General features: G+C 43.7%; 1 protein-coding gene across 12 annotated transcripts in view; it reads left to right on the forward strand.

Annotated features, from left to right (window-relative positions):
* The first annotated feature begins 1980 nt into the window (after nt 1-1980).
* sall3a (spalt-like transcription factor 3a) overlaps nt 1981-27731 on the forward strand; it is a 63720-nt gene continuing 37969 nt past the window's right edge. For 5 of the 12 annotated variants that reach the window (XM_072466969.1, XM_072466979.1, XM_072466976.1 and 2 more), the window contains exon 1: nt 1981-2398. In XM_072466969.1, coding sequence (XP_072323070.1) covers nt 2209-2398 — 190 coding nt within the window. In that variant the 5' untranslated portion in view covers nt 1981-2208. Of the gene's footprint in view, nt 2399-3419; nt 3437-5536; nt 5622-8877; nt 9283-27731 lie in introns of those variants that run through there. The other 7 variants (XM_072466972.1, XM_072466970.1, XM_072466971.1 and 4 more) reach the window with 4 other exon arrangements.

Below are 27731 nucleotides of genomic sequence, written 5' to 3' on the forward strand. Positions count from 1 at the left end.
CTCTTGGATTGAATGATTTATTAAGAAATGATGCAACAAAAAAAAAATTTTTAAAGAAAGGTGCGCGACTGCAACCATCTACCAAGAGTGATTAGAAATTCATCGGCTCTTCTACGGTCATTTCAGAATTCTGTAATTCGGATCAAGCGAAGCATTTTAAGGCATAACCTGTTACAGAGCGCGTTCCTTAAATGCATATTGAATGCAATAAAATGACCAAGCTGAGAGCCCCTCTCCTTAAATATCATTCACTTTGGTGGACAGCAAGGGTTGAACCCGGTGCAAACCCTTCGTTTCCAGTCTGTCTGGGTCAAAGTTCCACCGCCTGGCGAATGCAGTAGAAATATTGCAAAGTGCACTGACCGCGCGCCGCAGCGGCAGAGCCGGTGTCAGTATTAAGTTCAACAAGTGTTTATTGTTGTAATCGCATTTTAATTGCATTTCATGCCTAAAAGCAGAAGGGGGGAAATATCAGGACAAATGTTTCTTGATGAAACAGTGCTAACACAATTTAGGAGGACCTACCAACACACACACTCTCCCCCCCCCCCCCCCCCCGCCAATTCATCCATCCATCCAAGCAGTGCAACGCAGAGATTCAAGTATTGTTTTTTCTCTCTTTCTGTCTTTGCAGGTCTGTGCTAACGATGAAAAGGGAAGAAATTAGAGAAAACGAGGGAGGGGGATGAAACACACCTAAGATGATGCTTTTAAAAATGTGGGCACTTTATAGAAGTCAGAAAATAAAGGGGAAATGAGAAAGTGATGTGTGTGAAGAGAGAGGTGGGGGGGGGCGGTGGAGAGAGAAGCGAGGAGCGGTGCTGATGTTTCTGGAGAGTTTGCAGATAGTAAATACAGTATCTGGTACATCCTAGCGGCGGCACGTCGTAATGTTTGTTGTGCTGGTGCTGCCTTGTGTAGAAAAGCTGCAACTTGTTGTCTCGGCTACAGTGCCAAACGCACTCACATAGAGACACGCAAGAACACTCATTACATATAACACCAGCACCTCTTACCGTCAAATTCCCTCCATATTCTACGGAGGGGGTGTTGGCGTGTGTGTATGTGTGGGGGTGGGGGTGGGTGGGGATATAACCGTAAGTGCCTTCTGCAAACCCGCGGACAACTTTCCCAAGGACTAAGATACCACAGCAATCGTTATTTTCGCCGACGTTATACATTAGCTAACAGTGTGGTTCTTCTTTATTTTTTGGGTCGCTGTTGCTGGGTGGATTTTGTCGCTTTTTTGGGCGGGGGTGGTGGGGGGAGAAAGAAACGATTTTGTTCCGTTCCACTCGGTAGCGAGGTGTGGGGGGTGGGGGGGGGGGGGGGGGGGGGGGGGGGAGAGAGGAAGACGCCGTCTCGGCCCCGTCCAGCTCCGACATCCGAAGCGACCGGTTTGCCGTGCAGCGAAGAGGAACGGCGTGGAGGAGAAAGCGGCGGCGGGGAGACGGGACTCGGTGGCTTCTCGTTGGCCCTCTGGCTCCTCTTACCTCTCCCTCTACACCCCCTCCCCCCCTCTTTGAACACACACACACACATACATCTCATAAACACCCAACACAGACACAGAGGGAGAGAGACAGAGGGAACAAAACTTTGTTGTTGTGTTGCTGTGTTGCATTTGGAAGGGGGAAAATCTACCAACAAAAATCTGAAATTGACCGTCCAGCTATTCTTGTGACAACCCCCCCCCCTCCTCCATCTCCACCACCCCACCCCTTTTGCCTTCAATCAAGAGAGGGAGAGAGAGACTGCAAAAAAAAATATTGTCTCAAGCATGACATGAATGGGAAGAAAGAAGGGAAGAGGAGAGACTTTGCAACAAAGAGAGAGGAGAGTGCCACTCTGGAGGGAGCTTTGCTGGAATAAGAAAGTGTGGCCAAGGCTTATTTTGTTTTTGGAGAAGGAAAGGGGGGGGGGGGTTGATGGTGGTGGTGGAGGAGTGGGTGGGTGCGTGAGTGGGGGGGGGGGGTACCTTGATGTCTGGTCAGTTACACACATGGAGTGGAGTTGTGAAGCAGGGGAGGAGGCTGCAGTGGGAGAGAGTGGACGGTAATTGATCAGACTCTCTCTCTCTGTCTCTCTCTTGTTTCTAATTTGAATAATCTCAAAGTGTCTCCCCCCTCTGGACAGGAGCCAATCGGCTGTCAGATGTGGCGATGATTAATCGCAATGCATTATTGATAATCATAATTATATACTGACATGCGCACTCGCGCCGCTCCTGCCCGGCTAATTTCCGTAATTTTGCAACTCGGGTATTTGCGAAAAAAAAACATTATTTTTTTATTTGTTGCTGATGTATCTGCCACCACCACCATGTCGCGCCGCAAGCAAGCCAAGCCCCAGCATCTCAAGTCGGACGAGGAAGCAGTGGCAATAGTTTCGCAAAATTGTAAGTCTTGCCTTTTTTAAAATTCTCTCTCTCTCTACGACCACCCTCAAATCCCCCCCCCTCTCATCCTTTATTGTGATTTCCCCCCCCCCCTTTTCTTTCCCTTTTGTCTCCCCTACTCTCCACTCCCCCCTTCAATGCAAAAAAAACCCACATTCTCAAGCTTTTATTATGTGCCCCCCTCCTTCTCTCGCCCCCTCCTCTCTTCCCTCCTCCTGTCCCCCTTTCTCTCTCCCTCTCTCCCACATTTCAGAGGATAAGGAAGGTGTCTGCGGAGGTGATGGTGATGTTGGGGCGATTTTACATCTCCAAACAAAACTGTATCTGCAGAAAGCTCACGTTAGATTGGAGTGGTGACTTGCAAACTCTGTGTAATGTTGGCACATATACCCCCCCCCCCCAACACACACACACACACCTCTCTCACTCTCTCTTCCATCTCTTCCCCCCCCCTTAATGTGGACTTCAGACCGAAATTGCAATATTGGGAAAAGGCAGCATTTTGCCACACATTTTTGAAGGCTGCCTGTCGAGCGAGCGGCGCAATCTGACAGTAGTTTCGCGTGTGTTGGGCTAGTTTTGCAAAGTGATGCGTGCGTGATATTTCACTTGCAAAGCATCTTTTTCTCCCTTATTTTTGGTTTTGTTTTAAAAGTTGAGATGCTGGTTGTTTTTGGAGACGTGTGTGTTGTGTGTGTGTTGAAGGGGCTTCCAAGCTCCTTGTTTCTTCCTGCCCAATGCGAGAGTTGAGAACCGCGGGCTGGAAAGGGAGCTGGACTCGGGGGTTGGGGGTGGGTGCGGTAGGGTTGGCGGTCCCCGGAAATCAACCCCTTACACACACACGCATACACACATCCTAACACATAACAACCTTCCACTGGCTAACTCACAGCTTCTCTCCCTCCCCAACACCCCCCCCCCCCCCCCCCCACACACACACACACACAAACACCACCTCTCTCATTCCCAGCTGCGTGCTTCTAAGAAACCTTCCAGTTGGAGTGTTTTAAGTAACAGATGTGAGCACACACACCACTGGTTGGTAAATCCTTTTCTTTCTGCCAGGATTATTGATTCGCAGAATACCGGATCTAGTAACTTTGAAGTGTTTGATAGACAAGAGAGAGAGAGTGTTAAATAGAAAGACTGTGTGTGTGTGATCAGCAAAGGACATCCTGGTGTGACTTTGGCAGAAGTTTATAGAGGAGGTTGGTTGGTGTTGGAGGAGGATGACTGCCGGGGGGGGGGGGGGGGGGTGGGGTAGAGAGTTTTTTTTTTTGGGGGGGGAGTTTGGTTTTCTTGTTGTTAAACAAGAAAAAACAATTGTATTTGTTTAATTCGAGGGTTTAGTTTAGGGTTAAGGAGGGCCAGTGGCGGAGGGGAAAGAGTTGGGTGAAGGGGTCAGTGAGGGGCTGGTGTGTGTTGTTGCTGAATTTAGAAGAAAACAAGCAGATCGCCGAGCTCCCAGATTGACCTGCCAGCCATCTTTGAATTCTCACTTCATTCCTGCACTCCTGGACACATTTGTTCAATGAAAAACATCGAATTTTAATTCTACCCAGTTCAAGCGAACTAAACACACACACACAATATATTTGACAGGGGGAGACCCTTAAATCCAGCCAATATCACATTTCATTGCCTGCCATGGTCTTAAGACACCCCCACCCCCCCAAAAAAAACCCGAATAATTCCAAGTTTTTTTTTTAAATCCTAAAAATATCAAAAGAGCAGTGTTCATTTTGTTACTACGGAGAATGTACAGGTCGAAGGGAACTGCAGTTTTTCATGACTGGCTTGTTTATTCGACTTTACTGCACCATTTTCCTCTTTGCCAGCGACATTCTGCTGTTGAAACATGCGAGGGAGAGAAGTCGTCCCCTCCCCTTAAAAAAAGAAACGGGGTGAGAATTAAACTGTGGAAGAGGCCTTGCGTGCCAGGCGGAGGGAGGGTGGGAGAGAGCCGCATTGTGGTCAAGAGTTCAACCTTTCCGCACACCGGCCACCGTGTGTGGGCACTTAACAACAACAACAATAATACCTACATTTTTTTTTGTCATCAAAGATGTATAAATCGTAGATAGGGAAATAATTCTGGCAGAGAGTGAGGTTTAAAAAAAACAATTGGACGCCGTGTCAACGTGGTTTGTTTTTCAGCAACTTGGGCTTGTCCATTGAACCTTTCTCTCTCTCTATAAAACATTTGGTGACTAAGAAATCCTCACCAGAGGAAAAATCCACTGCAACCTCGCACAATAAGCATTTTCCATCATGTTAAAACTTCCAGTGACTTTACAGATTTTTCTACATATGTATAAATTAGTAAATGTGGAGCTGCTTTATTTTATATATATAATATATATATATTTGGCGGCCCGCTCTCATGTCCAGACCAGTTTTCAACGTGGCAACATTTTTGTTATTTTTTGGGGGGGTGGTGGTGGTGTATGTGTGTGTGGGGGGGGCGGGGGGGTTAGTTAAAAGAAAAGCTTGCATATGGTAAGGTAGATTAAGTGCAAAGTATCTTTTTGTCATGGAAATGTTTTTTGTTTACTCCCATCACGTAGAATTTCTCACACTTGGCTTGTTTTGTATCGTCCTCAATGACTACATGGCCGGGTGAATGGATTTATTTCTGCAAGGCGGGGGGAGGAAAAAAAGACAGACTCACAATCAAAAGGACTACACTGCGCCCCAGTGTGGATTTTTTCTTTTTGCCGTTATTATGGTGGTTTGTTGAATAGCTGTAAACCGGCTCCCTCGCAAGCCACCCCCTTTGCAACCATGTAACGATTTGAGGGCTCTAAAGATTTACCACTAAATAGGAGAGGGGCCTTCAGAAACAATCCATATTTTTTTTTTGCTGCATTCTTGTGCAAAATAGCGAGATTTCGTAATGGTGGTTAAATATTTACCCACAAACTTCCATGCACCAATGACATAAGTAAAAACATGGTCCAGTTGTGGAATCCTGACTCGTGTCCCTGCTACAGCATTGGGAAAGGGGTAACTTTTCTTCTGCACCCCCCCCCCCCCCCCCCCACACACACACATTTTTTACACGACTTTTTAAGCAGACGTTGTAATTGGTTGCTGGGCAAGTTTTAGGTTAGTTTTCGCACATTCACATTGGGATTTGGGTATAATGCGGTGGTTTAATCAGATTGTAACCATCTTCAGGCTGGAAGTCAACAGAGGAACTGATTGGAGTTCAGAGGTAGAGGTATGAATGGCAGCTTTTATTTTCTCCACCCCCCCCCCCCCCGCCCACACTCCCGTCGAATAGCGTTATCAGTCAAATTTCCATTTTGTTATTTAATTGGGTTTTATTTCTCCCCCCCCCCCCCCCCCCGCCTCCACGCCCCGTGGTAATTCAATGTAGAAGTAATGGGTCATTTAATTATTTTTCCATGGTTTGGGCTGTTAAATACTTTGGAATGAATGCTGTGAAAATTCTTATTATGACACAATTTAGAGATGCGACAAACAAAAAGAAAGCAATGAAGTTCACAATGGAATTTCATTTGCCTAGTCCACTCAGGGAATTACTTCCCAGTAGAAATGTACTTTTTGCAGAATTAAAGATGAGAAATTGAAATGCACTAATTTATGCTACTGCGGGGCTTAACCTACTAAATGTGTGTTCTTTCGAATGCTTAAGAACGCTGTTTGTTGAAAAGCTCTTAGTTTAAGGATTGATGACACAGTGGGGAACTTAAATACTTGGACAGAAACAGGAGTTCAATGTAAATAAGAGTTTCTCATGCCACCGAGACACTAACATTTTCCACCCAGACACACTGCACGGCTCAGCTTCTTCAATGATTTATGCTTCAAAAACCATCTTTAATAAAGACAAACACTCCTCTCAGGGTGCAGTTTTGTGTTAATATTTGCAGAATTGAATGATAATACTGTAGAAAAATAGCTCTGTGGGAAGTATTATGACCTGTCATTTGTAATGATAGTAATCTGTTTAGTACAATAGCTGATAGGCTTGGTAAAAGGCATCAATGGACAGTACTGGTTTTCTGTTTCTGTCACTTGCTGCTCTGGTAAATTAAAACCATTCGCTGAGAGCGAGTAGAGTTTGCAGCAGCTTTAACTGAATTTGTACACACAGCTAGAACTGCCCTGTGCATTTCTTTTCCTGCTGCATTAGCAATTGATTAATGAAAATACAACAGGGATTTCAAATTGTCATTACAGAAGAAGCAAAAGATAATTTAATTTTAAATTGTGACAGATGGTGGTATGGTTAGTATAGTAATTTGTTTGAGCAAAGGGGTAACCCTTGATTTGTGTTATGCAATGCACTGTGGTAGATTTGTACAAGAGTGCTTTGCCGGCCATGTAAAGCAATGATGTTTGTAGATCACTCGTTTTGTTAGTGCCTAAAGAAATGCATTCTTATTCCAAAAGGAAAATAATAGAGGAAACCATTTTTTTTAATGAGCCTACCTTTTTAAATTGCACCTTTAGATACAGAAAAACTTCAGTTCCACTATTATGAACACCAGTCACTTAGGGTGGCATGACAATGAATACTAGCTGTGGGGTCTTTAGCCTCCTGAAAATAAATAATAATCTTTAGCACTAAGATGCCGCCAGCTCTGTCAGAATTACTGTATTTGTTTCTGCACATCGCACTCTTGTAAATGAATGCATGCACAGCGTTATCCTGCAAGGAGGTGTAATTTTCCGACAACTAAGGATAAGATACTGTAACGCTGCACTGATCATTTGATTGCTCTCCTTTCTCGATCAGAAATTTCAAATGAAATATTGCACAAAATAATTTTGCCCTTTGGTGAAACTATTGCATCGGTGGGTTTTTAGGACACTTTGCAGAATTTATAGAGGTTGAAAGTGTTGAATGTACAGGCCAAGGAAATTAAATATTGCAGTTACAATATTGTTTGCCCAAGGTAAGGGCATCTTGTGCAGTTATTTTGATAATCATAATTTATTTAACACCATTCCAAATATTGTTTTAGATCAGCCATAGATGTTAGTAGAACTCAGTTTTTGAGAGGACCTAACTTGATATAGAAAGCTTGTGTAAATAATGGCTGTTGTTGTCTCAAGCTACTGATCACAAAATGGTCTTGATACAGATAGCTTAAAAGGAAGCTTATGTTTTCCAGCTGTTAAGCCAGCGTATATATGATACAAGTGAGTTGCATATTACTGATTTTATTTCAGAACATTTGAATCAAAAAGTTCCAATCTCTTTGAATTTTTTTCTAAAAACCTTTCTTATTGTTATGGGTATTCAATTTTCTTCCTACAATTTTGGATAGATGGAAAAGATTTAAGTAGGACTTAGTTCCAGCAGTATGAGATTGGCATACGTAACCATTTATCATACAATTTAGTCATTTCTCATTCTTTTCTGATGCTGTTGGGAGTAATTAATTTTTATTAATTTTTTTGACTGCTGCTATCTTTGCATTTTCGGTCTGATCAGGCATTGAGCAGAAACGGCCTGTTTTGGTCACAATATAAGTTGACCAGCTTTGATAATGTAGCATTGTCGAGCCACTTCTGAGCTGGACGTTTTATGTGGATGACAGCACTGTCAAAATATTAACAAAGGCGGGGTTCAGTTGCACAGGGAAGGTTATATCATCCATTTCTTTAAAAAAAATAGAAGTAATGAAATTTGTTGTGGGCATAGTTGTTTAGTTTGGTATTTATTAAAGAGCAGCTGAGCTTTTTTGCCGGCAGAGAATGGTGTGCAGTTCCAGGATTGGAAGGGGAACGGTTTGGTCTGACTATAGTTGGAATTTGTTACCGGTTTTCTTCATGGCTTAGAGGAGAAAAAAAACTGGGGTTGTTTTGACCTTTTGTGCTTCCTTTCTTTATTAGCTCTGCATTGTTGTCCAGTGTAACACATTAGTTTCCTTTGTTTGGCTTCACTGAAAAGGTGGGATTGCATGGTGTGCCAACAAGCATCTGATGGGTTATCCCTGAGGGTGGGTAGTTAGAAGCGCTTTGACAGAGCTTGCTGATTTAACCTTTGCCTGCTTTGCCCTGCCAGAGGTGGCCACTAGATGTCAAACTCATAATACAATTAGTACATCTGTGCCGTTGACCTTGGCGGCACAGCTTACCACTGTTCTGTTAAGTGTTAACACTGAATTTGAGTGTTAAACAGAGATCCCAGTGAGTTTCTTACATGCCACAGCTTATCACATGCCCATCTAGATGAAGAGAAGTGTTTACAGACCTTAAGTAGGGAAAATTTTGCTCGGCTGGGTTTTTTTAACCCTCCAAGTGCAAAATGTTGTTTTTTTTTGTTGTAAGCTTGGAGCAAAACGATTGGCGTCAGTGTTTATGGGGGGGGGGGGGGGTACATTGTGTGATGCATCTCTTATTTCTACTTTGTGTTTGGTGTTCATGTTCTGCAAGTGGATGTGTTGAGGTCAGGGGATTTTTAACTCTGTACTTGACGGGGTCCCTTTCCTTACTTCCAGAATCAAGATGAAAACAATTGTTGCCTTGTTTTATTTACTCATTCTCCTGCTACTGGTATCAGGGCACAAAACGAAATCACCTGGGAGTGACGTCATGGACGAAGGGTGTCTCAAGCTTGCTGGCAAGTGTTGAGTTTCTTGACATGCCAGTGAAGAAGGGAGAATTATGGCTGGGTGTGAAAGCTGCAAACAAAAAAAAAAAAACACAACCTGGGACCGGGGATGTGATTGAGAGTATTGAGGAAAGTGGAAGGTGTATGTAGCTGGCTCTGAATGTATCAGTTCCCTGCCCATGACATCACTGAGGTGGGACCTTCAAAACAGCAGGATCGCTGCCATACTGTTGATTTGCATTGGTGCTGCCTTTTAGTGGAGCAGTACAGAAACCATCTCAAAATCAGGCAGGTACAGAACCAATTTTGCATTTACCACATTTTGATATTATGGTGTGACATTTAGTTATTCCTCTTCAGGTAAGGGCACATGCTGTGCAGTGTAGGAATATTGAGTGGCAGTTGATGATTGGCGATCATTTCTTTTTGAAGGTGGTGGGGTGGGGGTGGGGTGGGGTGGGGTAACGGTCCAGGATATATGGTTGAAAGATGAAGAATGCCTTTTGTGATGGTTGCAATCCGGGGCCATTTCACCAACTGACCAGCGAGCTGTTTTGTGCAGAGGCAGAACCATTTGTTGGCACATTACTGCCGAACCACTGTTTGCAATGGGATGCTGAAAGTTTTTAATTTGTTGTGGGTCGGCTTCAGCTTTCAATTTTACAGTGTTTCCTATTAAGTCCAGCGTTCTGTTAATGGCTGGTGGACAATGACACAGTGAGAAAGGCTCAGTGTTTTCTTCATTTAATCTCCCGTTGTTCTCTAGCTTCTTAATCAACCATTTGGGAGACCTTAAGACCACCCACTAGAAGTCTAGGTAATGCTTGTTAGCAGGTTATATCCATTGTATTCAGTATGTTTTATATATAAACACCTTATTCGCACATGAATTCTAGAAAGAGCAACAAGTTATTTTAAACTTACATTGTTGGAAGGAAAATTGTTGGGAAGGTACTTCAGGACTAAGAAAATCTCAGTCAGTATTGCACATATTACTCTTTCAACGTGCATAGAGTAGGAATGTATTAGCCCTCTCCACATCTGCGTTTTGTGTACAAAGAGGCTAATTGTTTTGTCCAAGTAAAGCAGTGCTGTAATACTTAGAAAATGCAACTGTTCCAATAGAATACTATTGCAGACTGTACCACAGGTGGTTCCATGTTACAGATCCTGAATCTTGGGTCACTGAATGGACCATAATGAATGTGCCAGGTCAGTGACAGGGTTTAGCATAGCGAGACTGCCCTCCTCTGTTCAGCGTCTTGCTGGCAGCCTTTTGAGTTGCCTAAAGGCCCGCGGTGGGATCTGACATTCAATCTGGAATTTTTCCCGCGCTGTTAAAAAACTCTGTGGGAAATCCCTATTTATCTCCTCCTGTCTCCCAGCGTGAGTTCTATCTGCGGTGATTCATCCTTTTCCACACAGCATTCACGGCACCGCAAAGAGTTAAAAAAGAAAATTCATTTATTCAACAGAGGAGAGGGTGCTTTATCACAAATTTTCAGTCAGGCTGTACTTACAAGGACACATTTTGGTACACTTCGGCTTCAAGTAACACACACATTAGTTTCCTTCTTATCCAATTTAAGCTGAGCAGTTATTTAGAACTGGCTCCAGTCTTCTGGAAAAAGTTGTGTGGTTTTCAATATATATATATATTTTTAAAAGCTTGAATTATGCAATTTTTAACAAAAACATCTTATAGGCTGTCAATAGGAAATCTACCTTCTATGGTACTCTCCGGGTAGTAATTATTTGAAACACCCTCTGAATATCATTTAATTTGCCTGGCATACATACTGTGACATGTGTTCACAGTATTTCCACTTAAACCGGTTTGTATTTAAATGGATTTAAGCAAATTGCGGATAAAGTTCTGAAATCAGCAAATCTCTTTAGTTTGTTCCTAACATAACCCATTCAGCCCCGGGATAGCTGTTTGGGTAAGTAAAGTGTTTTTTGCGGGGTGAGTCTGTTTCTTGCTCACACTAGTAGGGTCCATCTGTACCCTCAATAGCAGCAGCATTGGGGAAGGAGTTTGCAAAGCTAACGCCTTGCAAATGAGATTGCGCACTGTAGAGCCAGCAGCTTTGGCATTTTACTTATTGAATGACTGTTTGTAAATAAGACGGAACAAACTAATTTTTATTTTGCCGCCAAGAGATTTTGGCAGAAGCGACCGTAGATGGAAGAACAAGAAATATACAACAATGCAGGCAGTGTCAGCAAAACCATAAAAATATATATATATTTTTGAAATGCCATTAAAATAATTTCAGCCGGATTGTTTGCTACACTGCATATTTTTTTTTCCTGGAGGGTTGTGTTGCCATCCGAAGACCGCCAGAGTTTGTTGTGATTTATTGACCCTGATTTAAACTCATTCTCCCCCCCCCCCCCGCCTCTCCCCCCCCCCCCCCCCCCCCCAGATTGATAGATTAGTAAATTTTAATTGCTATGTACGTATTTAGCGATATATGTCGTGCAAATGAGATTCAAACCCATGTACAAACAATATAAGATTGGGATATTGGATTACAGTTGCTGCGAAAGATGGCTGTTATAAGTTGCCTTGACTATTTGTGTCACCCAGTTGGCTGTTATTTCTCGATTGAACATTTTGGGGCAGTAGAAAATTGTAACATTGGCGAAGGAAAATGTGTCAATTTCTGGCAGCTGGGTGTGAACATGTACGAACTTCAGATCATCGTTTAGGGGAAAAGGAAATCGAGGAGGAAAACACCCCCAGATTTTCGATAGCAGTCGGAACGGTGAATATTAAATGCCAGGCTGGAAGCTAAGTGGCTATAATTTAACTTGGTGGTTCTGACGACATAAATCACGCGAGAGAAGTTCGAATAGTTAATGACTGTCTGCAGAATGCAGAAAGGTGAATTACAGCCCTTAATTCCCCCTGTGCGATTACTTTCCCAAACATTTAGTTACACAATAGAGAGAAATACCTAAAGCATGACTCTGGTTTGTGATTTACCAATTGTGTGGAACGTCCTGCCTTTCTGTTGGTGGCACCTTTGCATTTACAATATCCCCAGCCTCGTCCTCTCGGTAGAACAGTAACTGAAAAGTGGCACTGATTAAATGTGATTAAAAAAAGGCATAATTGATTCCCGCGGCAAAATGAAATAGCTAGGATTCGTCCAAGGGCTTTAAAAATTAGCGGGTACTCCCGGTGAGGCAAAAGCGTTAGACCCAGTCAGTCCCCAGAAGATGCTTTCAAGGGGAAGACTTTTTCCGGAACGCGTGTTAGCTTCAATGCACATCGTTTTTATAACCGTGCTCAGGTACTTCTCCCTGTGTTCAGAGCAACAGCCAGCACTGCTCGCCAGCACAGAGGGGGCTCTAAAGTGTATGAGGGAGTTTCACAAAAGATACTGTCAATGCGGAGGTTAAGCAGCCTTAAAAGAGCCGTCATAATATTGTGCGAGTTAATATATCTAAAAGGTGGATAAAGGCCTATTCCACGCCAGGAAGTTCGTGGACATGCAAATCAATTTGAAGAGCTGGCAAATCCCATACCTTCAACAGATTTGCAAAGCCCTCAATCTTCTCGCACAGTACAGGCAGAGTTATTGTTTGATCAGATATTCAGCAGCGATTTGAAGCCATGTATTGGCTACCTGCAGTATTCAAGAATCAGTGATTTCTCCCCCACTCCCTTCCCCCAAAAGACTTATTTACTGTACCACCTTTTAACACACTCTGGATAATCTTACTGTAGCATTCTTAATGAGTTAAGTCATTTCCCTATCACATTTCTCCAATTAGCTGCATTGTAGTTGAAATGCAGACCTGAGTTTGTTTCAGATCTCTTGCATTTCAGAAGGACTTCATATTTAATATTTTTTATTTTCCACCAGCCATTTGCTTGCAGTGTTGGGCCTCCACCAGCCTTTAGCCAAATTAGAACTGCCTGTGCCACGTTAGCCTTTTCCCCTTTTTGCGAGGATGCACAGTTTACAGGTTTCTTCTATGCAGTTTCTTATTTCATGTATGCCAAAATAAAGTAGTCCAACATATTGAAATGACAAAAAAAATGCAATACTGCCAAAATTAAGTGCTTTCTGGGGCAGAAAAACAATGTAGAGGAATTTGTTTTGAGAACTTCAAACTAAAACACAAGAAACACCTAATATTACCCATAAAAATGAAATATTACAGCCATATTTTTAAAAAATCTTTCTCATATGTTAATACTGAGGAAAGTAATATCATAGAAATAATCTCTAATCCTGTTTTAAAGGTCTTTTTTTTTTAAGTGGCCAGGCAAAATTTGTATCAGTACTTCTCACGTTATCGTCCTTGCATTGAATTGGATTACAATATACTAACTTTGTTTTTGCACATGTAAGATATTTTCCAATGTTCTTCAAAATGAGCAGGTTATTAAAAAAAATAATGTAGCACATTTGCATTGCTGATTGAGTTCTATAGGGATCTATTGATCAAAGCTAAATTCAATCCTGGTACTCTATTTGCGTGGCACCATTGCAGGAGGTACTCCAGACTGTATCACATTCATGTCAATGCATACTCTTGTGTTGTACAAGGGGGCAGAAGCCAGCGAGGGATTTGAATCAGGCTGTTTACATGGTCTCTATTTGAATCACACTAATTCAGTGCTGTTATAAAATCAGCACTGTGGCATAGATGCACTTTTATAAATCTTCTGAAGGGCCTTAGGAGCAGGGGAAAAAATGTACAAAACTCATTGTACAAAATTTGCATGATGCACTTTAAATGTTACAAATTCAGTACAAAAGGTGAGCCAGGACTTAGCATGTAAACGGAGATACAGTTGGGAACGCAAGTCTATAACTAGTTGAATGGTTGATGCAGGCGTTGGTAGTAAATATTCCAGTTCCAGAGGCCTGATTTTTCTTTTTAAAGAAAATTCTCTTATTTGCAAAGCTTCTCAAAGGCCAGTGTTTTGAGAATTCTTACAGTTTAGCTTTTGCGATATGAAACTGTAATGCTGAGGTAACAGATTTTAAAAAACAACAAATCTGTTTGACCTGAAGGTTTTAATTCCCATCATTCGTAACACTGTACAAATGATTTTGATCCACAGACAGAATTTTTTTAAGGGATGTTTTGCAGAAAGGCTGACTAACATGCCATTAGTCCTTGATTCAATGAGAGAGTGCCAGGTACTGTGTATGCCAAACTGTTCATGCATTGGCAGTACTGTAATCATGCATACTTGAAAATACATCTCATTGAAACAGAAAAGTCTTTTTACCAAATATAAGTTGTATTTATCTTTTAGTGATATGTGACGTGACCTTTTAAATGATCCTTTCCTCTCTGAGTTTTTAATGATATGTCCCCCTGTCCCATCGTTGTTTAGCATGTTCCTCAATGTCTGATGCTGTTATGAGAGAACTCTTTGAATTGGCTATGTTATCTGGCTCACTTGATGCACCTTAGTTGTACCACATCCATCATTTCAAGTGCTCAATTTCGCTTGATTTGCATTCATTGACGCAGTTCCTCTCCTGTAGTAAGGAAGGTTGTAGAGCTGTTTATATTCATTCATTTGGTTCAGCCGGTAAATAATGGTAATCAGTCATTTTACATATTTAAGATAAAAATCAGCAGACTTTGTGAAATGGGCCTTATTCACAGTTGCAACTTAAATGTTTTCCAGGGGGCAGCACGGTGGCGCAGTGGTAGCACTGCAGACTCACGGCGCTGAGGTCCCAGGTTCGATCCCGGCTCTGGGTCACTGTCCATGTGGAGTTTGCATATTCTCCCCGTGTTTGCGTGGGTTTCCCCCCCACAACCCAAAGATGTGCAGGGTAGGTGGATTGGCCACGCTAAATTGCCCCTTAATTGGAAAAAAAATGAATTTATACTCTAAATTTATTTTTTAAATGTTTTCCAGAAAGGTGGATATGAATAGTTCAGCTATGGTTTTTATGTTTGTGTCTGCTTCAGAAGTATTTCCATTAATATAAATATTTGGAGTAATAAGCTTAAAATAGTAATGTCTGATAGGTTTTGTAATTTTTAAGAATTTAGGCATTTTTGGTTTGGCAGGGATTATTTCAGTTGAATTCAATTTTCTTTTCTTTTAATTTATTCAATGATTTTGCTCAATATTTTCAGATAAGTGTTAAGATTTTTAAATTCATTCTCATTATTCAATTTTTGACCTGGCACTCCCCTTTACACTCACCCTCAGCTTTCACAGGTACCCAGCCATAGTGCTTCCATTAACGCCCTTGATTTGACAAGTTTCTATATTGTCAAGCTCCTTTTCCAACATGAGGTTGCGCATGAGCCAACTTTTGTTTTGGAATTCAGCAGAGTGACAAGATTAAAGCCCTCTATTAGGTCTCTGCTAAAAACTCTTGGGCCCTAGTCCTCAAGTTCCATCACCCTCCCTGAATGGGCATTCAAGCACAGTTCAATGGTGAATAACCTTGGTATCCAACTTAATCGTAAATTGAGCTTCAATCCCTACATCGCATCCATCAGCAATAACACTTACTTCCACATCTAGGCCATGACAGCCTATCCACCGCTGCTGAAACTTCCATCCACATCTTTGTTTTTCGACTCACTCAGTTTTTCCACTGGCTTTCCAAACCTTACCCACACAAAATCCTAACTTAACTGGACCTGCCCTATAAATACTGTGGCTACATGAACAGGACAGAGGCTGGGAATCCTCCACCATCCGAATCCCGGGAGTTGCGATTGACCAGAAACTGACTGGACCAGCCAGGTAAATATTGTGGCTACAACAACAGGTCTGTGGCAAGTAACTCTTGGCTCCCCAAAGCTTGTCCACCATCTACAAGATACAAGTCAGGAGTATGATGGAATACTCTCCATTTGCCTGGATGAGTGAAGCGCCAACAACAATCACAAAGCTTGACATCCAGAACAAAGCAGCCCACTTGACTTCCACCTCGTCCACCAACTTAAACATTCACTCTCTCCACCGCCAGTGTGCTGTGGGAGCAGTGTGTATCATCCACACGATGCACTGCAGCAACTTAGCAAGACTTCTTCAACAGCACCTTCCAAACACGCAACCATCTGGGAGGACAAGGGCAGCAGAACGTGGTAACACCGTCACTGGCAAGCTTCCCTTAAAGCCACACACCATCCTGACTTGGGTCTGTATCGCCGTTCCTTCACTGTCGCTTGATCAAAATCCTGGAACTCAACTCCCTATCAGGAACACAGTGAGTGTTCCTGCACCATAAACAACAGTGGTTCAAGAAGATAGTTCACCATCACCTTCTCAAGGGAAATTAGGGATGGGTAACAAATACTGGCCTAGCCAGTGATGTGCACATCTCGTAATAATTTAAGACATTCCCAACTCATTCAAAACTTTATCATCTTCATTCTATTCGACACAGAATTTTCATTTGCTTATCGTACAAACCGCAGTCAAATCTCTGACGGCTCCCCATCACTTAATGCATTGAATTTAACATTCTTATCATTGTCCCATCACCACCGTTGTAACTGGACCCTTGCTCATGTCCATACTATTTCAAAACAAGCCCATTATGTACTTTCCGTCTTGTTTTATACTCATTAGAAGAGTCTTCGACCGTCTTGCTGTCATACAGAGGAACACGCCAAGCCATTCCATCCCTGCCCCCTTTCAAATTTTTGTTTAAACCTACTTCGTCAACAGCAGCTTTGGCTGTTTCCCTGAACCCCCTTAGGGGTTCCTGCTCGGATGTCATTCTCAATTACAAAACAATTGACATGCCTTGTTATTTTAAAGGTGCAACATGAATGCATGTGTTATTTTTGCCCACGCAGACCTCCTCAATGCACCTTGCTATGGTCAAGGAAGTTGACCCAGGAGTTCTGTCCATATCTAACCCTGTACCCTTGGGTGGACAGACTTAATCGTAATTTTGAGTGCATTTGAGTCAGTGGCAATTATCTCTCCACCCAAGATAAAACATACCTATTAGACGGTGATCCATCTAATGTTTCAGCTGATGAAAATCAGCCTGGCCTGGGGAAGCATTATTAGTTGCTAAGTAACCCCAAAACTTCAACTTTCCAGAATGGGGTCAAAGCAAATTGTAGGTTAAGCTCTGGGGCTACCGGAATACAATTATACTCATCACTTAACATTTCCTTCCTCTAAATTTTGAACGACCTCCCAAAAAAACCTTTTATTAAATTTCATCCAAACTTCGTGAGTGAATTCTGACAACGTGTAAGGACCCAAAATATCATAAATGTTCTGTTCACGTCACAGATACTGGCTGACCTACGATGAGTTTGTAGCATTTTCTGCCTTGGTGTAGTGAATTAATCACTACCCTCGGTTTATTTTGGAGAGGGGTCGGGGTCCTTACTTTCTGCTTGTTTTCTGCTGCAGGGTTAATGGTTGCTTGTAAATTGTTAGGGAACCTGGATGGCATCGTGATAATTCACTTTCCGTTGCACTACCAGATCGCCTTCCTCTTGCACTCCTTCCTACAAATTGGATCCAAGACTTTCCAAGTGAATAATTAAAGACAACCAAAGAGGGCTCCTTGATAAATGTCAAATGATCATGTGTATGATCTATTGAGACTATTGGAAAATGTATATTTATATGTAACCGGTGTGAAGGAGCTTTTGGGAAGAGGGACACAGGCTCATTGCTGTTGCAGTATAAACTGAGTCCTATTTTGATTCTAATGCATGGTATAGCCGACATAGGTTACTTGTAAAGCATCCGAATAGTGTCACTTAATCTTAAACAAGTCCAAATCCACCCCGTGATATCCATCATTTTGTTGCCTCACTTACAATGATAAAATTAATGAATTAATGTTTAATTCAGTTAATAATTTAATAATGTTTAATGTTCCCCAGGGTAGAGGGGTCAATTACTAGGGGGCATAGGTTTAAGGTGCGAGGGGCAAGGTTCAGAGTAAATGTACGAGGCAAGTTTTTTACACAGAGGGAAGTGGGTGCCTGGAACTCACTACCAGAGGAGGTGGTGGAAGCAGGGACGATAGTGACATTTAAGGGGCATCTTGACAAATACATGAATAGGATGGGAATAGAGGGATACGGACCCAGGAAGTGTAGAAGTAGAAGATTGTAGTTTAGTCGGGCAGCATGGTCGGCACGGGCTTGGAGGGCCGAAGGGCCTGTTCCTGTGCTGTACTTTTCTTTGTTCTTTGTTCTTTGCTTTTAACCCTTTATTGCCAGATTTACAAGCGATTACACATTGTAGGAATATAAATCTCTACTCAGGATCTGGATTATTGTTCAATGTGACATATGTTTACAATAGTAAATTGAAAGAGAGCACAAGAGCCCACAATGTTCCAGGAGTCAAAATATTGCAGACAGCGATGGGTAAAATCAGAAAATGGGACTTTACTCAAGGATGCTGGAATTGTTTTGGTAACAATCCTGGGTAACCTCCTGTCACAGATGTAATTATGATCCACCCCCAAGGGCCTTGTATTAGCAAAGGAAGAGGAAAAGGAGGACTGGCCTCCTCTGTCCCCAACACAGTGGTCACCAGAAAATAGTAGTTGCTGGAGCAGCAATGGTGCGGCCCACAGGGCATTCTGAGCTGGAGTCACTGAACTACACCAGCATCCTGGCGTCTTCAGATCAGCCCAGTTGTAATAAGAGTCAATTTCCATGCTTACTTCAATTGCAAGCTGGATCCCCTTACACTATTCCAGCACAACACAATTCCTGATTCATGGCATTGTTAATGTTCAATACCATGACCTAAACAGATGTTCTCCCAAAACCATGAAGTCACGGGAAGGCATACAGGAGAGCCTTTTGGGTGTTGGAGGTCCAAGGCCTCAATTAATTGAAAGTCACCATAGTCCTCGGGGACCATAGGTTGCTCCCCCCCCCCATTTTGAGGGGGAGCTGACTGGTGGCGATTTAACTTGAGGGTCACCACACCTCAGGCAAGGGGTAGAGTTGAGGAGGCGGGGTAACCTGAAGAGTAACCTCAGCCGGTGCTGGAACTGAACCCAGCGCAGTCGGCGTCGCTCCACATCATGAACCAGCCATCCAGCCAACCGACCTAACCGATCCCCGAAAGCCTCAATAGTAGCAGTTTGGGCAATCAGGTCGAAATTATCTCAATCTCTAGGCCTCTGCTGGAAATCTTCTGGTAATCATAGCGGCTTGCTCTTTCAAAACAGCCAGTACAAGCAGCATGAGTCGAATGGCCTCCAGCACTATACTGTTCTGTGAATGTGGGAGTTAACTGTGGAGTTCCCACATCCTCTTGGGCAGCTGGCAGTGGCAAGAAAACCTTACTGCATGACTGCGCATATACTATAATTATGCTTACAATGATAGAAGGGTAAAGATCCTCAGTTCCATCCAGTCTGTCCCATACTTTGTGTATCTCAATATACACACAGTCCACCCTATCTAAAAACGTGCGTTCTCCTGGGAGAAGTGAGAAACCAGGGACAATCCAGGGGAAAGAAAATCCAAGAAATCCTTCTGAGACCCAGTTGGCAATCAAAACTCACCCAGGGGATCAATCTGGAGCTGGATCCTTTTGTATGAGGTGATGTCCATCCAGCTGGAAACAGGTCCTGCTCACACCGCTTGCTCCAGGAATTCAAGAACCACCTCTTGATGGTCTGCCATCATGCACATTGGCGAGGGCTTGGGTGAATTCCACCCCTAATCTGGGACAAGAGCGACAGATAGCTTGAGTCAGGTTACAGAAAACAGAAAATGCTGGAAATACTCAGCGAGTCAGGCAACATCTGGGGAGAGTGGAACAGAGTTAAGGTCTGTGAACGTCCATCAAGCTTTTTCATATGCAGCGTTTTGCTTTGATTGAGTCAAGGTGAAACTATCTGGCGAGATCGTCCGGCTGTTCACGCTGGCGGGACCTTCCGGTCACACCGATGGCCACCCACACCGTGGGCTTTCCAACGGCATGGGGTGGATTCAATGGGAAATCCCATTGACAGCGGCAGGACCAGAAGATCGGCGATCCACCTCCCACAGCCGAGAAACACACCACTGGAAGGCCAGAGAATCTTGCCCAATGTTTATTTTTCATCTCTACCGCCTAACGCAGCTTCTTTGAATCAGTGGTTTTTAATCATTTCCCTCTCTTCACCATGCTAAATTAATTTGTTTATCCTTGTCCTGACCTCAATAGCTCCCCCAGAACATTCTCAACCTCTTGTCAAGTAAAATGTCACCCTGTCCTCTCTAGCTTCCCTACCCCTGCAATCATTGATGACTTTGGTGTTTGTTATCAGCGGTGGTTCCACTAGTTCCGAGTTGTTTGTTCTTCTGAGTGACCTTGAATAACTGACCCAACCTACCCAAAACGGACCAGCTCAGAAAACCTGTTCTCACCTTCAGAGACATGAGCACGTGGCTCAAGCTGACGGTGCCACACTGCCAGAGGAACTGCTTCTCGGATCAGGCAGCCTGGAGGCTCCCATTTACCGCTCAGCTGGGTGCAAAATACCCCATGGCACTAATCAAAAGAAGAGCAGGGAGGGTTCACCCAGCGTACCGGTCAATATTTACCCCTCAACCAACAGCACTAAAAAGAACAGTTTATCTAGTGTGTATTTCATTGCTGTTTGGGAGACCTTGCTATATGCAAGTTGAGTATTGCGTTTTCCTACATTTCAATAATGATTACAAAGTACTTCATCGGTTGTGCATTCTGAAGTCAAGGGAACGCAATACAAATGCAACGACGTACCTTTCTTTTCGTTTTGTCCAGCTCTAACTCTGAGAATATAACTACCTCATGAGACCATACTGATCACTATCTTATATCTCCATCTTTCAGAACACCTAGCATCAGATCGGCCAGTTCCTTGCCATTTAGCAGCACGAATAAACCAACTTTGACAGTCCTTGAGAATTATTTTACCTCGTCCAATTGCAGTGTTTACTCTCGCAATTTTGCCAGCACCAGAGAAGTAATTGATGCTATTGCAGCTGGTTGGAAAGTTTCATGCCTCATTCTTCTCCGACTGTCAAACCTGGTGTTGCATCTTGCTTCCGCCATGTCTGACATACCACCAATAAATACAACTTCACTGAGAAGGTATATCAGCTTGTGTCTTCCTGGACCGTAGCAGGTATTACTCCTCATTTCTTGCCACTTTCTCAGCATCTTTCTTCCCACCTCGCCTTGACGTAATTGCTTGCTCTACTAAAGGAAAAGCTGACTCTTTCATCGAATCACGGTGGAATCTTCTGCTCTTGCTGGTGGCGCTTGGAGACGGGAAGGACTTGTAATTAGGCAGGATAGTGGCATACCAGAACACGGCAACCTTCCTGCTTCCGCCAGAATTAAGTTCTGGGCGGGAAGGCCATGGTCAATGTTCCTGGCTCACTATCTATCGATGTCCTCAGTGACCAATTAATGACCACTGTAGGTTGGACGTACACCCCTGAGTCTCGGTTCCAGGGGAACGCCTGCTAATTGCCCCACCACTGCCTGTTTGGCTTGTAGTTTGGCAGGCCTTCCCAGAAAGGGACAATGCGGGCTTCTCACCAGCTCTCCAGCCGCCAGGCGAGATCCCCGATGCCACAACAATGTTCCGCCCATAGAATCATTTCCAGCATAGAAGGAAGTCATTTGGCCCATCCGGCCCATGCTGGCTCTCTGTGGAGCAATCCAGTCAGTCCCACTCCCCTGCTCGATCCCTGTAGCCCCCCCCCCCCCCCCCCCCACCGTTCTGAAATAATTGATTGCTTCCGCTACATCACCCTCCACCCTCGTGTGCACTTTTTTTGGTTCACATTTTTCTTCAAACTCTACTCCTCTTGAGTGCTTCAAAGATCATTCCTACATTTTCTGACCTGTTCAACCCTTGTGACAGAGTCTGTCAGTTCTTCTGCTCTCTGAATTCCCATCTGACCCCTCCTATCAAGATACATGTCTTCCATCTCATCCTCCAAATCTTTCTAACACTCACACCATTTTCCTTCCATTTAGAAATATGCTCAGAATTACGTTGTCCAATAAAAGATGTTCACTCTTTCCTGTTTTGATCCTTGGTGCTCTCCAAAGGAAGAGGAGTCTGCTGTTAACTCTCGAACAGTACTTCAACTTAAAAGTTGTGATCAAATTCATGAGTGACAATGTAGATTTCTTCTTATGGTTATTCCACTGTTGACATCTTTGCTATGGGCTGGGGCAGCACGGTGGCGCAGTGGTTAGCATTGCTGCCTACGGCGCAGAGGACCCAGGTTCAAATCCCGGTCCTGGGTCACTGTCCGTGTGGAGTTTGCACATTCTCCCCGTGTTTGTGTGGGTTTCACCCCCACAACCCAAAGATGGGCAGGGGAGGCGGATTGGCCACCCTAAATTGCCCCTTATTTGGAAAAAATAATTGTGTACTCTAAATTTATATTAAAATAAATCTTTGCTATGTGCTGCACACCTGGAACTCGCCTTGATCACTTCAGTGCATCATCTATTGTTGCTTTGAGCAACTCCAAGATCATTGACAGGGTCTAGTCCCATTGTGTCAATTAGAAGGTTATGGGCCAAGTGCGGGCAACTGGGACTAGCTTAATGGTAAAAACTGGGCGGCATGGACTGGTTGGGCCGAAGGGCCTGTTTCCATGCTGTAAACTTCTATGATTCTACAAGGGGTCACGATATCAAGGTGAGAGGAGGAAAGTTTAAGGGAGATGTGCATGGAAAGTTTTTTACGCAGAGGATGGTGGGTGCCTGCAACGCCTTGCCAGCGGAGGTGGTAGAGGCGGGCACGATAGCATCTTTTAAGATGCATCTAGACAGATGTATGAACGGGTGGGGAACAGGGAAGTAGATCCTTGGAAAATAGAAGAATGGTTTAGATAAAGGATCTGGATCGGCGCAGGCTGGGAGGGCCGAAGGGCCTGTTCCTGTGCTGTAATTTTCTTTGTTCTTTGTTCTTATGCAGTTCCAAACAGGTTATCATCTGACCTGCTTCAAAAGCTATGTTCCTGATGATACAGTTGCCTCTCAAGCTACTGTATCTATTCTGTGGCATCATAATAATGATTGCTATTGTCACAAGTAGGCCACAATGAAGTTACTGTGAAAAGCCCCTAGTCACCACATTCCAGCGCCTGTTCAGGAAGGCTGGAACAGGAATTGAGCCCACACTACTGGTCTTGTTCTACATTACAAGCCAGCTGTCCTAGCCCACTGTGCTAAACCAGCCCCTAGCATCTGACACATCCCCCATGGTTTAGCTCCTAGGGTCTGTGCTCTAATCCATTTATTTCTGTTTTATACACTGACCTCCTCCACATGTTATTCAATTTATCTAGACTTTTGTTGATAATTCTACTCTACAATTATCAATGACCTTCAGATCATGTCTTCAGTATACACATTATTCCATGCCTTTGCACTGTAATGGCCAAATCAGTTCAATTCTCCCATCTTCAATGGAGAAATTAAAATTTAGTTTCAGTTCTTCTACATACTTTGCTTTTGTTTCTTGCAAGCCTAACAGCTTTGTCCCATTAACTTTAATGGTCTCACCTTTAGTCCTTTCTCATCTGTCAACATTCTTGTCTTCATTATCTCCTCTGACCTCGAGTAAACCTCTCACATTTCCTCCATTACTAATGCTACCCAAACGCTTGGTTTCCTCTTTCATGCCAAACACATCTTTTCTCCTTAATCATTCCTAACATCTAAAGAGCTGAAATCAGAAAACGTTATCTCGGGTTGTGTCTTTTAACAGCCCGAAATAGCATAGAGGGAGAATCCGGTCAGCTGATAGGCAACCCATCTCTCACCATTGGCCTCCAACATGTCTTTCTCTGTCACAAGCTGTCTTGTCCCTCTCACTCTCTTTCATTGGCAGTTCCTTCATACACGCTCCTCTGCACTTTTCTACCTTGCTCCTTTCAACTGCAAGATGCCATCCTCCATACAGTTCTCTCCTCCACACTGCTTAAAGCTGACTGCACAGTCTTTTGCTCTATAACTTGCGGGTTACAAACTTTCGGGCCTTTCAAAACCCAAGCTGGCCATCACCTGCTCTCAGATTTACCTAATCCTTTCTTTGGCTCCTTTCAGCTGTGGCAGTGGATATTTGCCCTTCACCCACAGAAGGAAATTCACATTTGGAAATACGAACAGGGGATTCACCAAAGTGCAGACACTGGTACTTGGAAGAAGCATTGACCAGTCTCACAGTGGGAGAGTCTGGAAGCTCAAGATGTGAGCATATCAGTTCATACCATAATCAGAGTTTCTTGAATTTAATGATTCTGATTTAAGAGATCATGGGCTGGATTCTCTGTTTTTGGGACTATGTCCCCACGCCGTCGTAAAAACTGTGGACTTTCACAGCAGAAAAAATTGGCGTCAAAGGGCTACATATTCCTAGCCCTGCAGGGGGCTAGCAGAGAACCATCGTAAAACTAGCAGCTTTTTCTACAGATACGGACCCAAGCACTTCTGGGTCAGATGCCGCGCATGCGGTGCGGCCACCAGCGGCCGCGCGTGCTCCATGGCGGACTCAGACCGCAGAGCTGGACCTTAAACATAGTGCCCCCAATCGGCCCGTGCCCAACCCGGACCGCCCGGCCAAAAATTGCCCGGTCCCGTATAAGTCCCCCCCCACCCTGTCCTCCGATCGGGCCGCCCCCGACCAGGGCGGCCGTGGACTGAGTCCGCAGCCGCCACACTAGTATCCCGACCGGCAGGACCATGTTAGATCCACGCCGTCGGGACTTCAGCCGGTCGGGGGCTGAGAATGGCAGGGCAGGCCTCCAGCAGGTAGGTGATATGCGGCGCGGCGTACTCGAAGAATCGGGGAACCAGCATCGGATCCCAATTCCATGCGGGGAAGTGGATTCTCCGTCCCGGCGCCGGCCGCGATTTTGGCATTGGGGTGCGGAGAATCCGGCCCCATAGCTTCTGATCCAAGCCACTGAGTGGTGTACTACGCGACAGTAGACACTGCAACCCATGAGAGACGGTGCGAAGGGTAGAAAATCTATTTGGTATCCCTCCGATCCCAATCCCACGGAAGCATAACTCAACTATTGTGCAGTTTACTCTGTGACAGTTGAAGACTGTGTGGCAGTCATCTGGCCGAAGGCATTGAAGCATGGTGGCAGGTTTCAGTGTGGACCGAACAGTAAAAAAAGTGGGGAAGAGTTTAAAAAACAACTACTGCAGCACGCGGAGCAATCTGACTATTGTCATTTATGGAGCTTTCCATGCAGTGGCAGTTTAGCTGACAACATTACTGCTACATCGGTATGTATTCGGCAATAGATACTTTGTATTAAGAGGTTTTACAGAAACATTTAATAAAGAGGGCTTTCTTGTAAGGGAATGAATTATATTGGTGTCTGCCAGGGAAGTAAATACTGTACTCATTAAGAAAACCTGAGAGTAAAAAGATTTCTATCTCAAAAATTCAGATTCCTGTAAAGTGCAGTATAGAGATGGTGGGTGTGGTCAGGTTGCACAAATAGGTTTTTAGGTAAGCTATTTTGTCTCTTATCCAAAACAGGCAGTGTCTAAAAAACGTGTTTTTTCCTTACGATCTTGCTTAAACATCGGGAAATTTTAAATCTCATACCGAGCTATTGAATTAACAGGGTTGTGGCTTTTATTTCCTTTTTGGGGCAATGGTGCAATTTGTTTTCGCACTTTATACTCTGTAATATATTGCTAGTCTCTTTTCTTCAGCCTTAATTTGTTTCTGATGCAACTTTGGTATTGAGCAACGTTTTTGCTCAATTTTCTTCTCATCCGGGTCCTGACTGGTTTAGGGTATAATGAATGCTGAAATCCTTGTGGAAGCGACCAGTTGTCAGGAATGACCATGCAGAGGCGATTTCAGGCAATATTCACAACCTATTCTGATTTGCTCTGCACTGGATGTACACACACTCGCACACATGGACGTTCCAGAAGTTGTAACCATGTTGAGATCAGAAGCATAAACACATGGGCCGATTGCTGGATTCCCTAGCTCGAAACGACCCAGATGGGTCAGAGTACTTTCACCGCTGCCCGATTGACGTGAGCTGCGAGATCAATGGCCATGCTCCAATTTAAACAAGCTGGTGCTTGCGTTCCTCCAGAGGTGCCACGAATAAAGTAACGATTTTCCTTGATGCCCCAGGAGCCAGTAGTGCTGCTTACCGCAAATATAAATGCTGCTACTCATTGCACAGGCCACTATTGTTTCTGGCTGTGAGTGGGCTAAATATTCAGCTTGACCGTACAGGCTAGTGATGCATTTTTCCCATTTCTGGCAAGGATCTCTTCCCCCACAACAGCCTCCCCTCACCACCACCTCCCTCCCCTTTCACCCACCACAACCCCACAATACACCATTGGACAAGGAATGGCAAGTTGAAATTAAATTGGACGTTGAGAGTTTCAAACAATTGTGCATACAACCAAGACCCATGGAGCACTTTTATATGTTTAACCCTATAACTCTTACTAATAAGCAGAAAAGCATATTTATAACTATTCAAAATAATGGACCATGATTTGTTGCAACAGGGCATACGAATGATGCCTGCTCTACTAGTTGCCCTTGCACAATTCATTAGGTTTTTACATTTTTGAGTGGTAAGCTGCTGAAAGTACAAGCTGGTAATATTGCAGTGGGTGGAGAGTTGGTGGGGGGGGGGGGGGGGGGTGGATTGTGCCTGAAAGAAAAGGGCAAGAAACTGTAGCTCCTTTACTAACCAGATTGAAGGACCTTGAAATTAACAGTACCAGCATTGAGAATAGATTGTAAAGTCTAGTGGGTGAATTCAATGTTGAATCATTCACAGAAAACGAAACAAAGAGGGGAAAAGGAAGATAGGATTAAGTGAGGGAGTGATAAGTGTGACAGAAAGGAAAAGGATTAAGAGAGAAATGTGACAGAATGGAAAAGAGTGTTATTTACTTTTGAAATTTTACTTCAAAAGAAGTCTCCATCAACAATTAAAAGCTGAAGGAATGTGACTCCACACTTGTAATAGTTAATTTTCAAAGCCAGAGAGATTGACTGGCAGTAATTAACACTTGCCATGTCATTAAAAGACTACTTGGATTTTAAATGAGCAAGACTTAATTTTCTGTGGCGGCCTCAGTTTGTAACAGCCGCAAAAACACGGCAACTTCACATTGTTCAATACATGTCAGTTTTGAGGCTGGCAGCGAGATGCCTTTTTGGGGAGGTGCATCTTGGACAGCAGCTTTTAGATTTCCATGTTTACATCAAAAACAGTGGCCTCCATTAGCCTCACTGTTATTCCTCCAGTGAATTATTAGTCATAATTTCAATAATTTGCATTTTTTTTTTTTAAATGGTTTTATTCTCCATTTTCACATTTTCCTTCAAAATGTACACCCCACCCACAGACAGTAAACGGTAACAGATACAAAATCAATCCCCTGAACAATAACAACGATCCCATCCTCCCACCACCCCAAACAACGGCCCACCTGTCAATATATGCATCCAATAAAACAAACCTTCCCACGGTGGAAACAAAAAACAGGAGAAAAAGAAAAAGGAGTCCGGGACCGCCCATGGTCACCATTAACCTATAGAGTCCACTCCCTCCCCCCCCCCCCCCACTACACTCAATGCCATCCAACCTCTGAAAGAGTACCGTACATGATACCCAAGAGGTGTACCCCCACACCCCCAGTCTCCAACTCCTCCCATCCACTGCCTCTTGTAAAACTCCTCCTCCCAACTTCAGTTCCTTCCCCCCAACTTTCCACCC

The sequence above is a fragment of the Scyliorhinus torazame genome, chromosome 11 (assembly GCF_047496885.1).
Source record: "Scyliorhinus torazame isolate Kashiwa2021f chromosome 11, sScyTor2.1, whole genome shotgun sequence".
Classification (NCBI taxonomy): domain Eukaryota; kingdom Metazoa; phylum Chordata; class Chondrichthyes; order Carcharhiniformes; family Scyliorhinidae; genus Scyliorhinus; species Scyliorhinus torazame.